Source organism: Bombina bombina, chromosome 4 (genome assembly GCF_027579735.1).
Source record: "Bombina bombina isolate aBomBom1 chromosome 4, aBomBom1.pri, whole genome shotgun sequence".
Classification (NCBI taxonomy): Eukaryota; Metazoa; Chordata; class Amphibia; order Anura; family Bombinatoridae; genus Bombina; species Bombina bombina.
Genome location: NC_069502.1, coordinates 624,215,064 through 624,231,201, shown reverse-complemented (window position 1 = coordinate 624,231,201; position 16,138 = coordinate 624,215,064). Strand labels below are relative to the sequence as shown.

Here is a 16,138-nt window from a genome sequence, read left to right as displayed (position 1 = left end):
CCAAAGTTCCAAATTAGCAACAGGCAAAGGATACACTTTTTTAAACCTAGAAGAAGGGTTAGAAGAGGTACCAGGTTTAGACCATTTTTTAGCAATCACATTAGAGATAGCATCTGGAATAGGAAATACTTCAGGTGTAATAACAGTAGTCTTAAATACAGAATTTAAACGATTACAAGATTTATCATCAGGAGGTTTAGACTCCTCAATACCCATAGTAAATAAAACTTCCTTCAAAAGTAAGTGAATATGTTAAATTTTAAATAAAAAAGATTTATCAATTTCTGTCTCTGATATATGATCCTCTGAATCAGAGAAACCCCCATCAGTAGAAGATACATCAGTTTGCTTTCGGTCAGTAAAATTTCACTAGACGTAGGAAAAGTTTGTAAAGTCCTTTTACATTTATTTGAAGGTGGAATAGCAGTCATAGCCTTCTCTATGGCTGCAGCAATAAAATCTTTCATTTCTGTAGAAATGCCTTTTGCTTTAGACTGAGATGGAATAACAGTGGATGCATTTGTATTCATAGAAATATTATCAGCATGTAATAATTTATCAAAACAGAAGCCTCATAATTGAGCTGAATTTAAATCAGCTTTTTTTTTACAACAAACACACTTAGCTTTGGTAGAAATATGTTCAGGCAGCTCAGATTCCTTGATAACATCAGAGGCAGGTTCAGTTTGAGACATCCTGGCAAAAAAATGTAACAAACAAAAATTAAAAGCAATATTAGTTGCAAAATATCACATTCTCCTTAACCCCTTAACGACCGAGGACGTGCAGGGTACGTCCTCTAAAGGATGTCAGTTAACGATCAAGGACGTACCCTGCACGTCCTCAGTCTGGAAAGCAGCTGGAAGTGATCCTGCTCGCTTCCAGCTGCTTTCCGGTTATTGCAGTGATGCCTCGACATCGAGGCATCCTGCAATAACACTTTCTGGCCATCTGATGCAGAGAGAGCCACTCTGTGGCCCTCTCTGCACCGGACATCGATGGCCGGTATCATTGGTGGGTGGGAGCCGACTTGGGAGGCGGGTGGGCGGCCATCGGTGAGCTCTGTAAGGTGGAGGGGGCGGTATTGGGGGTGGAGCCTTCGGGGGCGCGCACGGGGGTGCGCACGTGCACGGGGGTGGCGGGCGGGTGCGTGCACGGGGCGGGAGCGGGTGGGAACCGCTACACTACAGAAAAAAAGTTACAAGTAAAGTGTAAAAAAAAATGAAATAAACTTTTTTTTGAAAAGCATCTAAGGGATCTGGAAGGGGTGGGGGTTGGTATTGGGGGGGGGGGAAGCTACACTACAGAAAAGGGACATTTTTTTTTAATAAAAAAAGCATATTTTTCACTAAAATGGGTACTGGCAGACAGCTGCCAGTACCCAAGATGGCGCACATTAAGTCAGAGGGGGAGGGTTAGAGAGCTGTTTGGTGGGGGATCAGTGAGGTTGGGGGCTAAGGGGGATCCTACACAGAAGCATATGTAAATATGCACAAAAAAGCCCAAACTTTCCTTTTATTTTAGTACTGGCAGAGTTTCTGCCAGTACTTAAGATGGCGGGGACATTTGTGGGGTAGGGGAGGGAAGAGAGATGTTTGGGAGGGATCAGGGGGTCTTATGTTTCAGGTGGGAGGCTGATCTCTACACTAAAGCTAAAATTAACCCTGCAAGCTCCCTACAAGCTACCTAATTAACCCCTTCACTGCTAGCCATAATACACGTGTGATGCGCAGCGCCATTTAGCAGCATTCTAATTACCAAAAAGCAACGCCAAAGTCATATATGTCTGCTATTTCTGAACAAAGGGGATCCCAGAGAAGCATTTACAACCATTTGTGCCATAATTGCACAAGCTGTTTGTAAATGATTTCAGTGAGAAACCTAAAATTGTGAAAAATGTAACGTTTTTTTTAATTTGATCGCATTTGGCGGTGAAATGGTGGCATGAAATATACCAAAATTGGCCTAGATCAATACTTGGGGTTGTCTACTACACTACACTAAAGCTAAAAATACCCCAAAAAGCTCCTTACAAGCTACCTAATTAACCCCTTCACTGCTGGGCATAATACACGTGTGGTGCGCAGTGGCATTTAGCGGCCTTCTAATTACCAAAAAGCAATGCCAAAGCCATATATGTCTGCTATTTCTGAACAAAGGGGATCCCAGAGAAGAATTTACAACCATTTATGCCATAATTGCACAAGCAGTTTGTAAATAATTTCATTGAGAAACTGAAAGTTTGTGAAAAAATTTGTGAAAAAGTGAACGATTTTTTGTATTTGATCGCATTTGGCGGTGAAATGATCGCATGAAATATACCAAAATGGGCCTAGATCAATACTTTGGGATGTCTTCTAAAAAAAAATATATACATGTCAATGGATATTCAGGGATTCCTGAAAGATATCAGTGTTCCAATGTAACTAGCGCTAATTTTGAAAAAAAAATGGTTTGGAAATAGCAAAGTGCTACTTGTATTTATGGCCCTATAAGTTACAAAAAAAGCAAAGAAGATGTAAACATTGGGTATTTCTAAACTCAGGACAAATTTTAGAAACTATTTAGCATGGGTGTTTTTTGGTGGTTGTAGATATGTAACAGATTTTGGGGTTCAAAGTTAGAAAAAGTGTGTTTTTTTCAATTTTTCCTCATATTTTATAATTTTTTTATAGTAAATGATAAGATATGATGAAAATAATGGTATTTTTAGAAAGTCCATTTAATGGCGAGAAAAACGGTATATAATATGTGTGGGTACAGTAAATGAGTAAGAGGAAAATTTCAGCTAAACACAAACACTGCAGAAATGTAAAAATAGCCTTGGTCCCAAACAGACAGAAAATGGAAAAGTGCTCTGGTCACTAAGGGGTTAAATACAGCAGATTTCAGGAATGGGAAACAATTCTTATTAAAAATTGTTATAATTAATATCAGTGATGAATAAAAACAAGCGTTATAGCGCTCTGAAAAAATATGAGAGCACAGAGTGAAGTGGGAGCATCTTTTTAAACTAGAAAAAAGCGTGAAAAAAGGCACGAAATGATGACGCTTGATGATGACGTAAATAGTGTCATCACATGTGCGACTTTGTGAATGCAGAGGTAATAGGGGCCTAAAGGTAAGCATTTTAAAATAATAAATAAAAACCCCACATTCAAATTTCTAAGCAAAATTTCCAATACTGATAAAAACAACCCGTCTCTCATATATATATATATATATATATATATATATATATATATATATATATATATATATATATATATGAAGCTGCCTAATGTTGGATTATGGAGTGCCTATTCTATTGACTGTTTGAGATTGATATATATATACATTAAGAACTTTACAAAATAAAGTGCTTTTCCATAACTGAGAGTGTCCCTTAAAAAAAAATATATATATATATATACCATAAGACACCCGTTCACATATAGCAGACAGCCAAACCAGTACTAAAACAAATCAGCAGAGGTAATGGTAGAGGAGTATAATGTTGATCTGTAAAAGGAAAGCAGCAGATGAATCCCTGCGACCAATTTACAGAGAGCCTTATGCATAGATTTCCCATAGGTAAAACATTGTATCATCAGGCAATAATCCGTTCACATCCCTCAGACAAACACTGTACCTAGAAAGGAACTGGGGTTCAATATGCTTAGAAGCACTTTTCACTGAAGAATCAAGCACATCAGGCTTCACCACCTCCTAAAAAGGCAATTTTAAAAAAAACTGAGGTATGAGTGAGGTGGGAGGTGTATTTATAGGCATTTGAGGTTTGGGAAACTTTGCCCCCTCCTGGTAGGACTGTATATCCCATCAGTAACAAGCTTGTGGACTCTCGCCACCTATATTAAAGAAACATGCATAGCACACTGGTCTTGTCTCTCCTTCACATTCAGAAATGCAGGGAACATAAATATAAAAATATTTGTGACTATTCACAAATGTCTTGGAATAATTGTATTATGTAGTGCTAATGCAATGCACTCTGAAATGGCCACAGATGCCATTTTAGATGTATTTTCTCAATCTATGGATAAACAAATGTTATTCAGTTTGTTTATCAATTATCAAGATAGTTTTCACAATAAAAAAACATTAATTTTACACTTGAAAATATCCAAACACCACAATGTTGTTAATAAAAGATTTTAACATAGTAAATGAGGTTGAAAAAATACTTAAAGTGCCATAAAACATGTTGAGATCTGTGCATATTCTAAAAGGCATATTAAGTAAAAATAGTTTGCTTAAAAAAATGTTTGAAAGTTGCTGACAAGTATTTTAAAATAATTTTCAAAAATAAGCAAAATTACTTAGGCCTAGATTTAGAGTTCGGCGGTAGCCGTCAAAACCAGCGTTAGAGGCTCCTAACGCTGGTTTTGGGCGCCCGCTGGTATTTGGAGTCAGTGATTAAAGGGTCTAACGCTCACTTTTCAGCCGCGACTTTTCCATACCGCAGATCCCCCTACGCCATTTGCGTAGCCTATCTTTTCAATGGGATCTTTCTAACGCTGGTATTTAGAGTCGTTTCTGCAGTGAGCGTTAGAGCTCTAACGACAAGATTCCAGCCGCCTGAAAATAGCAGGAGTTAAGAGCTTTCTGGCTAACGCCGGTTTATAAAGCTCTTAACTACTGTACCCTAAAGTACACTAACACCCATAAACTACCTATGTACCCCTAAACCGAGGTCCCCCCACATCGCCGCCACTCGATTAAAATTTTTAACCCCTAATCTGCCGACCGCCACCTACGTTATACTTATGTACCCCTAATCTGCTGCCCCTAACACCGCCGACCCCTGTATTATATCTATTAACCCCTAACTTGCCCCCCACAACGTCGCCGCAAGCTACTTAAAATAATTAACCCCTAATCTTCCGACCGCAAATCGCCGCCACCTACGTTATCCCTATGTACCCCTAATCTGCTACCCCTAACATCGCCGACCCCTATGTTATATTTATTAACCCCTAATCTGCCCCCCACAACGTCGCCGACACCTACCTACACTTATTAACCCCTAATCTGCCGAGCGGACCTGAGCGCTACTATAATAAAGTTATTAACCCCTAATCCGCCTCACTAACCCTATCATAAATAGTATTAACCCCTAATCTGCCCTCCCTAACATCGCCGACACCTACCTTCAATTATTAACCCCTAATCTGCCGACCGGAGCTCACCGCTATTCTAATAAATGTATTAACCCCTAAAGCTAAGTCTAACCCTAACACTAACACCCCCCTAAGTTAAATATAATTTTTATCTAACGAAATAAATTAACTCTTATTAAATAAATAATTCCTATTTAAAGCTAAATACTTACCTGTAAAATACATCCTAATATAGCTACAATATAAATTATAATTATATTATAGCTATTTTAGGATTAATATTTATTTTACAGGCAACTTTGTAATTATTTTAACCAGGTACAATAGCTATTAAATAGTTAAGAACTATTTAATAGTTACCTAGTTAAAATAATTACAAATTTACCTGTAAAATAAATCCTAACCTAAGATATAATTAAACCTAACACTACCCTATCAATAAAATAATTAAATAAACTACCTACAATTACCTACAATTAACCTAACACTACACTATCAATAAATTAATTAAACACAATTGCTACAAATAAATAACATTAAATAAACTATCTAAAGTACAAAAAATAAAAAAGAACTAAGTTACAGAAAATAATAAAATATTTACAAACATAAGAAAAATATTACAACAATTTTAAACTAATTACACCTACTCTAAGCCCCCTAATAAAATAACAAAGCCCCCCAAAATAAAAAATTCCCTACCCTATTCTAAAATACAAATATTACAAGCTCTTTTACCTTACCAGCCCTGAACAGGGCCCTTTGCGGGGCATGCCCCAAGAATTTCAGCTCTTTTGCCTGTAAAAAAAAACATACTATACCCCCCCCCCAACATTACAACCCACCACCCACATACCCCTAATCTAACCCAAACCCCCCTTAAATAAACCTAACACTACCCCCCTGATGATCTTCCTACCTTGTCTTCACCATGCCAGGTTCACCGATCCGTCCTGGCTCCAAGATCTTCATCCAACCCAAGCGGGGGCTAGACATCCACTGAAGAAGTCCAGAAGAGGGTCCAAAGTCTTCCTCCTATCCGGCAAGAAGAGGACATCCGGACCGGCAAACATCTTCTCCAAGCGGCATCTTCTATCTTCTTCCATCCGATGACGACCGGCTCCATCTTGAAGACCTCCAGCGCGGATCCATCCTCTTCTTCCGACGACTAGACGACGAATGACGGTTCCTTTAAGGGACGTCATCCAAGATGGCGTCCCTCGAATTCCGATTGGCTGATAGGATTCTATCAGCCAATCGGAATTAAGGTAGGAATTTTCTGATTGGCTGATGGAATCAGCCAATCAGAATATAGTTCAATCCGATTGGCTGATCCAATCAGCCAATCAGATTGAGCTCGCATTCTATTGGCTGTTCCGATCAGCCAATAGAATGCGAGCTCAATCTGATTGGCTGATTGGATCAGCCAATCGGATTGAACTATATTCTGATTGGCTGATTCCATCAGCCAATCAGAAAATTCCTACCTTAATTCCGATTGGCTGATAGAATCCTATCAGCCAATCGGAATTCGAGGGACGCCATCTTGGATGACGTCCCTTAAAGGAACCGTCATTCGTCGTCTAGTCGTCGGAAGAAGAGGATGGATCCGCGCTGGAGGTCTTCAAGATGGAGCCGGTCGTCATCGGATGGAAGAAGATAGAAGATGCCGCTTGGAGAAGATGTTTGCCGGTCCGGATGTCCTCTTCTTGCCGGATAGGAGGAAGACTTTGGACCCTCTTCTGGACTTCTTCAGTGGATGTCTAGCCCCCGCTTGGGTTGGATGAAGATCTTGGAGCCAGGACGGATCGGTGAACCTGGCATGGTGAAGACAAGGTAGGAAGATCATCAGGGGGGTAGTGTTAGGTTTATTTAAGGGGGGTTTGGGTTAGATTAGGGGTATGTGGGTGGTGGGTTGTAATGTTGGGGGGGGGGTATAGTATGTTTTTTTTTACAGGCAAAAGAGCTGAAATTCTTGGGGCATGCCCCGCAAAGGGCCCTGTTCAGGGCTGGTAAGGTAAAAGAGCTTGTAATATTTGTATTTTAGAATAGGGTAGGGAATTTTTTATTTTGGGGGGCTTTGTTATTTTATTAGGGGGCTTAGAGTAGGTGTAATTAGTTTAAAATTGTTGTAATATTTTTCTTATGTTTGTAAATATTTTATTATTTTCTGTAACTTAGTTCTTTTTTATTTTTTGTACTTTAGATAGTTTATTTAATGTTATTTATTTGTAGCAATTGTGTTTAATTAATTTATTGATAGTGTAGTGTTAGGTTAATTGTAGGTAATTGTAGGTAGTTTATTTAATTATTTTATTGATAGGGTAGTGTTAGGTTTAATTATATCTTAGGTTAGGACTTATTTTACAGGTAAATTTGTAATTATTTTAACTAGGTAACTATTAAATAGTTCTTAACTATTTAATAGCTATTGTACCTGGTTAAAATAATTACAAAGTTGCCTGTAAAATAAATATTAATCCTAAAATAGCTATAATATAATTATAATTTATATTGTAGCTATATTAGGATTTATTTTACAGGTAAGTATTTAGCTTTAAATAGGAATTATTTATTTAATAAGAGTTAATTTATTTCGTTAGATAAAAATTATATTTAACTTAGGGGGGTGTTAGTGTTAGGGTTAGACTTAGCTTTAGGGGTTAATACATTTATTAGAATAGCGGTGAGCTCCGGTCGGCAGATTAGGGGTTAATAATTGAAGGTAGGTGTCGGCGATGTTAGGGAGGGCAGATTAGGGGTTAATACTATTTATGATAGGGTTAGTGAGGCGGATTAGGGGTTAATAACTTTATTATAGTAGCGCTCAGGTCCGCTCGGCAGATTAGGGGTTAATAAGTGTAGGTAGGTGTCGGCGACGTTGTGGGGGGCAGATTAGGGGTTAATAAATATAACATAGGGGTCGGCGATGTTAGGGCAGCAGATTAGGGGTACATAGGGATAACGTAGGTGGCGGCGGTTTACGGAGCGGCAGATTAGGGGTTAAAAGTGTAATGCAGGGGTCAGCGATAGCGGGGGCGGCAGATTAGGGGTTAATAAGTGTAAGGTTAGGGGTGTTTAGACTCGGGGTACATGTTAGGGTGTTAGGTGCAGACTTAGGAGGTGTTTCCCCATAGGAAACAATGGGGCTGCGTTAGGAGCTGAACGCTGCTTTTTTGCAGGTGTTAGGTTTTTTTTCAGCTCAAACAGCCCCATTGTTTCCTATGGGAGAATCGTGCACGAGCACGTTTTTGATGCCGGCCGCGTCCGTAAGCAACTCTGGTATCGAGAGTTGCATTTGCGGTAAAAATGCTCTACGCTCCTTTTTTGGAGCCTAACGCAGCATTTGTTTGAACTCTCGATACCAGAGTTAAATTTATGGTGCGGCCAGAAAAAAACCCGCGGAGCGTTAACAGCCCTTTTACCGCCGAACTCTAAATCTAGGCCTTACATAGCTATGCTGTCAGGAGTAGTCTGATCCACCCCTTATCAGTGTTTAGCATCATAATCACAGGCATTGTATTTAAACTGATTTCACAGGTGCTTATTTGCTTCTAGGCAATCAGATGAGTGGCTACTTTTGCATTCTACCAAATCAAATGTAGATATAGATGCAACCATAGAAGAAATTGTGTGGGGGGAGTTAGAGCTGTACAATTCGGAAACTTAAAAGAAAGGGTTAATAGTGGATACTGCAGAATAAATTTGCAGGTAAAGTAATTAAAGTACATATTATTATATTTTGTCTTCCCAACTTGTTTTATGTCCCTTTAAGTCCATCGAGTTCAACTATACAAATCTAATATAATTACAAAAAGATCCAGTTTAATTTAACTTAATCCCATTAAAAAAGGTGACCGATTTAACACAATGATATCCCTGAATTCTGTTTCTAGCCAGAAATCTATCCAAACCATTTTTAAATATATCTAAGGTATTGGCATTCACTACCTCCTTTGGTAGTGAGTTCCAAAATGTTATTGCTCTTACAGTGATGGATAACAAGAGAATGAAGAAAATTTGATAATAGATTAAATTGGAAAGTTGTTTAAAATTGTATGTTCTATCTGAATCATAAAATAAAAATTTGGGGTTTACTATCCCTTTAAGCTGCAAAGAGAAGCTTTTGCTTTAGAAGGCAGTAGCCAAAGACTTTACCTGCTAATTTAATTACTGGCTGCCTTAGACTTATGTTTTCTCTCTTAGCACTTTGTCAGGGTGACCTGTAAACAATAATTCATCCATTTATACATATGTCATGAACATAATGTAGGTTACGTAGCCTTTTTCCATTGTTGTCTCAACCCTTCATGACTAGCACACCATTTAAAGCTTGTGTAACGTTTTTGTTACCTCAGACTGGTTTTGGCTTTATAATCCACTAAGGGCTAGATTACAAGTTAAGCACAGATTCATTGCGTGCCTGTAAACTGACAAATTTGCGGGCACACAATAAATAACCAGCCATTACAAGTGGCTGGTTAATGCTACCACAAGCTCGCGGTAGAAATTAGCGCTTTAAAAATTAATTAGGTCAGACCTCTGGTTAACTTTAAAAATATCCCCCAATTTAAGTGTGAGGTCCCTTTTTAAAATATTCATGCCTTTGCCAGTGAATTGCTTAAAAAAAATAAAAAAATTAGAAGCATCTGCACAACACAAATCCGTTCCTAATCATGCTACAAAAGTTTACCATCTGCTTGCTGGTGAGCAACAGTGTAAACAAGACAGCAACACTCTCTCACACACACACACACACTCTCTCTCACTCTCACTCACTCACTCACTCACTCACTCACACACACACACACACACACACACACACACACACACACACACACACACACTCTCACTCTCTCACTCTCTCTCTCTCTCTCTCTCTCTCTCTCTCTCTCTCTCTCTCTCTCTCTCTCTCACACACACACTCACTCACTCACTCACTCACTCACTCTCTCTCTCTCTCTCTCTCTCTCTCTCTCTCGCTCTCTCTCTCTCTTTCTCTCACACACACTCTCTCTCTCTCTCTCTCTCTCTCTCTCTCTCACACACACACACACACACACACACACACACACACACACACACACACACACACACACACACGCTCTCTCTCTCTCTCTCTCTCTGTCTTTCTCTCACACACACACTCACACACACACACACACACACTCTCTCTCACTCTCACACACAAATACTCATACACACACACACCCACACACTCACTCTCTCTCACTCTCTCTCTCTCTCTCTCTCTCTCTCTCTCATACACGCACAATATAGCAATAATTTTTCATATAACTGAAACATAACATTTATCATTTTTTAATACATTTTTTAGAACAATAATGAATAAATAACAAACTTTCATGAGGTTTACATGCTAAAATTGTAAGTTTTTCGGGCAAGTATACAAGTGTTTGCTTGGTTTTCCCGTGTAGTGCTGAGTTTTCTAGTAGAGTGTAACCTTCCTCTGTTTGTGTGCATTATGGTTTATAGTTTCTTTTGCATATTGTTGTGAATAAGGTCCTGCTGACTGGATGTGTTTATAAGGCCCCCCCCACCCCTTACCTTGCCTCAGTTGCCTTCCAAGTTCTCTGTCTGTTCTAAGGGGCTTTTAATCTGCCTCTTCAGGCCACCACGCCCACAGTAGGAGTGGAGCAGCCTTGAATAGATGTGCTGTGCTTGCGCACAAGGCTTACTCCATGACCTCCCTGTAGGCTCCCTCTGCCCAACAGATGTGGTTCTGCTGCGCCGGTGGAAAATTCCCGGTATCCCAGTGGGCCAATCTGGCACTGCCAGTCAGAACAGTAAATGATGTAAGAAACACAATTTGTACAGCACTAGTTGAATATTTCTGGCATAATTATAAAATTAACTAAAATGTACTTAAAGCACTGTGAAAAGCTTCTTTGCCATATAATAAATGGGTGCTGTCATACTGTATATTGCTTACAGTAATAAAAACTACTAACAAATAACTTGTATTCGATATTTTTATTTTAGGTGGAACTGGCAGGGGCGCAAATTAAAGTCTTATGTAGATTTTATGTCAAATAATTACCCCCCTGGGTTTCGATATGAAGACTTTGGACCACAGTTTAAAGCAGAATTTTATGATCCCATGCAATGGGCAAACATACTGGAAGCTTCTGGAGCAAAATATGTTGTCCTAACGTCAAAGCATCATGAAGGTAATATTTGTTAACAAAACTAATTTTTATTTATCTGCTCATATAATTCTTGAACTGACTTAAAGGTTTAGGGAAGAGTAGCCAAAGCTTGTTTCGCCAGGATGGTAAGATGATTTTTTTTAGCTTTATTGTAAATGCCACATCACTCTGAATTAAATCTGTTATTTTTGATTTCTTAAAAATAGCAAGGTGTTCCTAGGTTTAAATGCCCTTATCTAATGACAGTAACATTTTTGAGGTCAAGCAGACACTGCATTGAATGACAAGGGTAATCCTATACACTTAATAATTGTAGTAGTAATTTAACAATAACAATTGTGAAAATTTGTATTTAAAAGATTAGAAGAGAGGGTCGGATACAGAGCATTCTTTTTAGAATAAAAAAAAACCAAACTGTTTTTGTGTGACAAAAGTACTTCTTGATTTTAAAAAAACAAAACGTTTTCTTTCCTATGACATAGAGAGTCCACAACGTCATTCCAATTACTAGTGGGATATTCAACTCCTAGCCAGCAGGAGGAGGCAGAGAGCACCCCAGCAAAGCTGTTAAGTGTAACTTCCCTTACCCATAACCCCCAGTCATTCTCTTTGCCCCTGTCAATGGAGGATTTGCGAAGATGGTGTCTGAAGAATTTAATCCTATAATGGGTTATTTTCCCTGCAAGCAAAGATAAGATGCTATGCTGTGTTCATGTCAATCTCTTTAGTAAGAGTAGTAGTAGCTTTTAGCAGTTTGAAGACGGCGAGGAAGTTTTTGCTTAACTTCTAACATCAATGCTACCCCTTTTATAGAAATCCTGGGTTGGTTACTGTTTTTGCTTGTCTACAGATCCCTGTCAGACAATTCTGTCACACCTAAGACACTGTTCCTGTCCTACACTGCAACTGAAGCTCCAGGGTCTATGTCAGGAGTCTTTCTGTCACACCGGGGCCTTCTGAGAAAGCTGCAAGACTGGTAAGTCCCTGATTCCATTATCCTCTCCTTGGCTTGTGGTCTGAGAGGGGGACTTTACTGCTAAGGGGGGGGGGACTTTTACTATTTTTGATACTGTGGGGGCAGGAATATCTGTAAACTACAGATTTTGAAAATGAAGCGTTAACTATGGCTTCTTTGCGGTTGTGAATTCTGATAGCGTTATTAGGGCGGCAGAGCCTCTGTTTATAACATTCAGAGGTATAGCTCGCTGTTATCTGTGTTTTTAGACCTCTAACATCCAACGTAGTTGTGCTGGTAACAGAGGTACGGGCCACATATCTATCTATGAGATGGTGTCTCATGATATTGTGCATACTGCATAGCGGAGCAATTAGCTTTAAAAGCAATCCAAGTCCAAAATGTTGATTTACAGTCTATCTGTATTCACTATAGGCACTATGAATAGGCTGAGTCAATCTTTCCTATTCCTTTGATCATACATATGGTTTAATCCGTATGTGCGGATTATATTCAGGATTCTCCGGTGTATATTTTGTTTCACACTGGAGCTCATGTTTCTTATGCATGGGTAGTATATTTTTCTTTATTCTTGTGAGACCGCGTGGCCGTTGTCCTCTTTATATATTATGCTTCTACCCTCCCCTGTGGCTATAATCGCTTCTATTGGCAGATCTCTAGCACAGTATTGTTGGCGACATTTTTTATTCTCTGACTTTTTACGCTGCGTCTCTTCCCGCCACTGGCGGGGTGTTTGGCGCTCTTTTATTGAGAGAAGTCTTATGTACTAATGACTAACTGTGGTTTAGAAGTCCTGCACAGTAATAGGAGCCATCAGTTCTGGGTGTAATAACCGTGTAAGCTGAGACAGAGTATGCAATCTTTTAAGCTTCTAAATAGTTTTATGGTGGCAGCCATATCTGTGAGAAGAACCCTATCCTTCGAGAGATCAGGTTCTTTTCTGAATTGTTGACAAGCATTTTCACTCGAAGGAGTTCTGTTTAGGTGCAGTTTTTTTTCTTCTAGGGACATATGTAAAGGGTTTTTTTACCTTTATTTCCCTATAGCTGGTATTCTGGGTGAGGAAGTTTGTGTGTGATGGTAGACTGACGTTTTTTATTTTATCAAAATACTGGTCTCTACTTTCGCTAAAGTTCCCTATATTTCTGCAACCTCATGTCTGCTTCCATCTAGTGGCTCTTTTTTATTACTGCACCTTATGAAGTTCCGTTTTTTTTTTCTGTACCCTGATTAAAATTCTAATAGAGCTTTTCAATGGCTCAAGAGAAAAAGACACAGCCAGAGAATCTGGGAAGCCCAGGCTCAGTCCTGGGCATGGGCCTGACAATACATAGTTTAATCAAAGTCTCAGACATATATCTATTAAATTGTCCTTGACTGAATATTTGTGCTGATATATTATTCAGGTCAGGTGTATGTCTCATTACAGCGGATGTTTGGGGTATGTGTACTCATATACTTTTCTCCTGTTGTTGTTTTTTATACTTATGGTTGCATTATGTTATGTCCTGAGGACCATTTTTTGTAGTTATCTTTGTCCTCTTTATTTTTGGGAGAATAGAATTTTCTCAGTATAGAGACTGTTTTTCATGAAAATTGATTTGTCACTCTAGCTGTTTGAGTTCAACAGCGCAGGTGTTTTCTTTGACTGTGTCTTATATTTCGTCACTCTTATAACTTCTACTGGAGTGTATTTATCTTGGATCTCCCTCCTGTTGAGACCTTTACATGAGGTCTGAGACTGAGATGTATCTTAAGTATAGGAATTTTCTTGATTTTTTTCTAAATTTTTGTTTTTAGCAGAATATCTGCTTGTCCTTCGTTGGTCTTTCAGACATTTTTCTATAGTCCTATATTCCTACAGTAGAATATATGATGGACTGTATCATAGGCATATTTATCTTTGACCTACAGTGCATTTTAGAGGAGGTTCTTAGGGATTTAATTGTTATCCCTGTTCTTTCTGCAGTATTTCTATATCGGGAGATTGTTATAAGCATTATCTGCTTATTTTTCAAGTTAATAATTCTAAATATGTTTTGGAATTTTATTTTCATGGTCTATTTTTTCTCTATGCAGTACACCTTAGGATTGAGATTGCTTAAGCATTCTATTTGCTTGTTTTAATCCTTTTATGCTGTATGTTTGCAGTATTCTGCTGTGCAGGTCTATGCTTACTTTTAGATATTTTGTCCTTCTCTTCTTTGAAGGGACAAACATTTTCATAACGGACATAGGAGAGGAATAGGTTTGTGGTTCCTAAAACAGAGGGAATTTTCCGTCCCATCCTAGACTAGAGGGTTTTCAACTAATTCCTCAGGGCTCCGTCTTTCAAGATGGAAACTATTCGTTCCATTTTTCCTTTGGTTCAGAACGGTCAGTTCATGGCGATAATAGACCTGAAGGATGCGTATTTACACATTCCATTCACAGGTATCATCACCAGTTTCTCAGATTTGCCTTTCTGGACAAGCAGTTCCAGTTTATTGCTCTTCCCTTTGGTCTTGCCACAGCTCCCAGAAAATTCACAAAAGTTCGTGGAGCTCTATTGGCAGTGATCAGATCCCAGGGAATTGCTGTGGCGCCTTATCATCTTGGTTCAGGCCTCATCTTTTCAGCTAGCAAAGTCTCATACAAAGATGTTGTTGTCCTTTCTACGTACCCAAGGGTGGAAAGTGAATCTAGAAAAGAGTTCCCTAGTTCCAGTTACAAGAGTGTTTCCTTGGGACAATTATAGATTCCCTGTCCATGAAGATTTTCCTGATGGATGTCAGAAAATCCAAGCCTCTTGCTTCTTGCCTTTCTCTCCAATCTGCTTTTCTTCCAACAGTGGCTCAATGCATGGAGGTGATTGGTCTGATGGTGGCTTCAATGGACATCATTACTTTTGCTTGGTTCCATCTTTGACCGCTGCAGCTTTGCATGTTCAGTCAATGGAACGGAGACCTTTCAGACTTATCAGAGAGGATAATTCTGGACTCCCTGACAAGAGACTCTCTCTCGTGGTGGATTTTACAGGAACATCCGTCTCAAGGCATTTGCTTCCTGAGACCTTCCTGGGTAATGGTGACTTCTGTCGCCAGCCTGTCAGACTGGGGAGCTGTTTGGGGTTCTCTAAAAGCTCATGGCCTGTGGTCTCAGGAAGAGTCTTCTCTTCCCATAAACATCTTGGAGTTGAGAGCAATCTTCAATGCCTTGACAGCTTGGCCTCAATTATCTTTAGTCCAGTTTATCAGATTTCAGTCGGACAACATCACTTCAGTTGGCCATGAAGGAGGTGACTCGAATTCTGCAGTGGGTGGAAGCTCACAATTGTCTTCTATCTGCCATCCAAATTCCAAGAGTGGACAATTCTGATGGCATCTCGTCAGAACGCCAAGCTTCCAAAGTACGGTTCAAGGTCTAGAGATCCTCAGGCTGCCCTTATAGATACTCTGGCAGTTCCTTGGGACTTCAGTCTAGCATTCCTTTTCCTTTGTTTGCTCTCCTTCCACAAGTCTTTGCTCATATCAAGCAGGAGAGAGAATCTGTAATTCTAATAGCTCTTGCATAGCCTCACAGGATCTGGTTCGTGAACCTGGTGAAGATATCATCTCTTCCACCTTGGAGGTTACCTCAGGGTCCATTCATCTATCCGAATCTGGATTCTCTGAAGCTGACTGCTTGGAGATTGAACGCCTAGTTCTGTCCAGACGTGGTTTTTCGGAAACGGTCATTGATAGTATGCTTCAGGCTCATAAACCTATTACTCGCAGGATTTTCACAAGGTATGGTATAAATACTTTTATTAGTGCCAAGCTAAAGGTTTCTCATGGAGTCGGGTGAGGATTCCCCAAATTTGATCTTTTCTTCAGGATGGCCTGGAGATAGGT

General features: G+C 39.3%; 1 protein-coding gene across 1 annotated transcript in view; it reads left to right on the top strand.

Annotated features, from left to right (window-relative positions):
• FUCA2 (alpha-L-fucosidase 2) overlaps positions 1-16,138 on the top strand; it is a 99,010-nt gene that overhangs the window by 36,712 nt on the left and 46,160 nt on the right. The window contains exon 2 of the mRNA XM_053710644.1: positions 11,124-11,311. Within this exon, the coding sequence (XP_053566619.1) occupies positions 11,124-11,311 (188 nt within the window). The remainder of the gene's footprint in view (positions 1-11,123; positions 11,312-16,138) is intronic.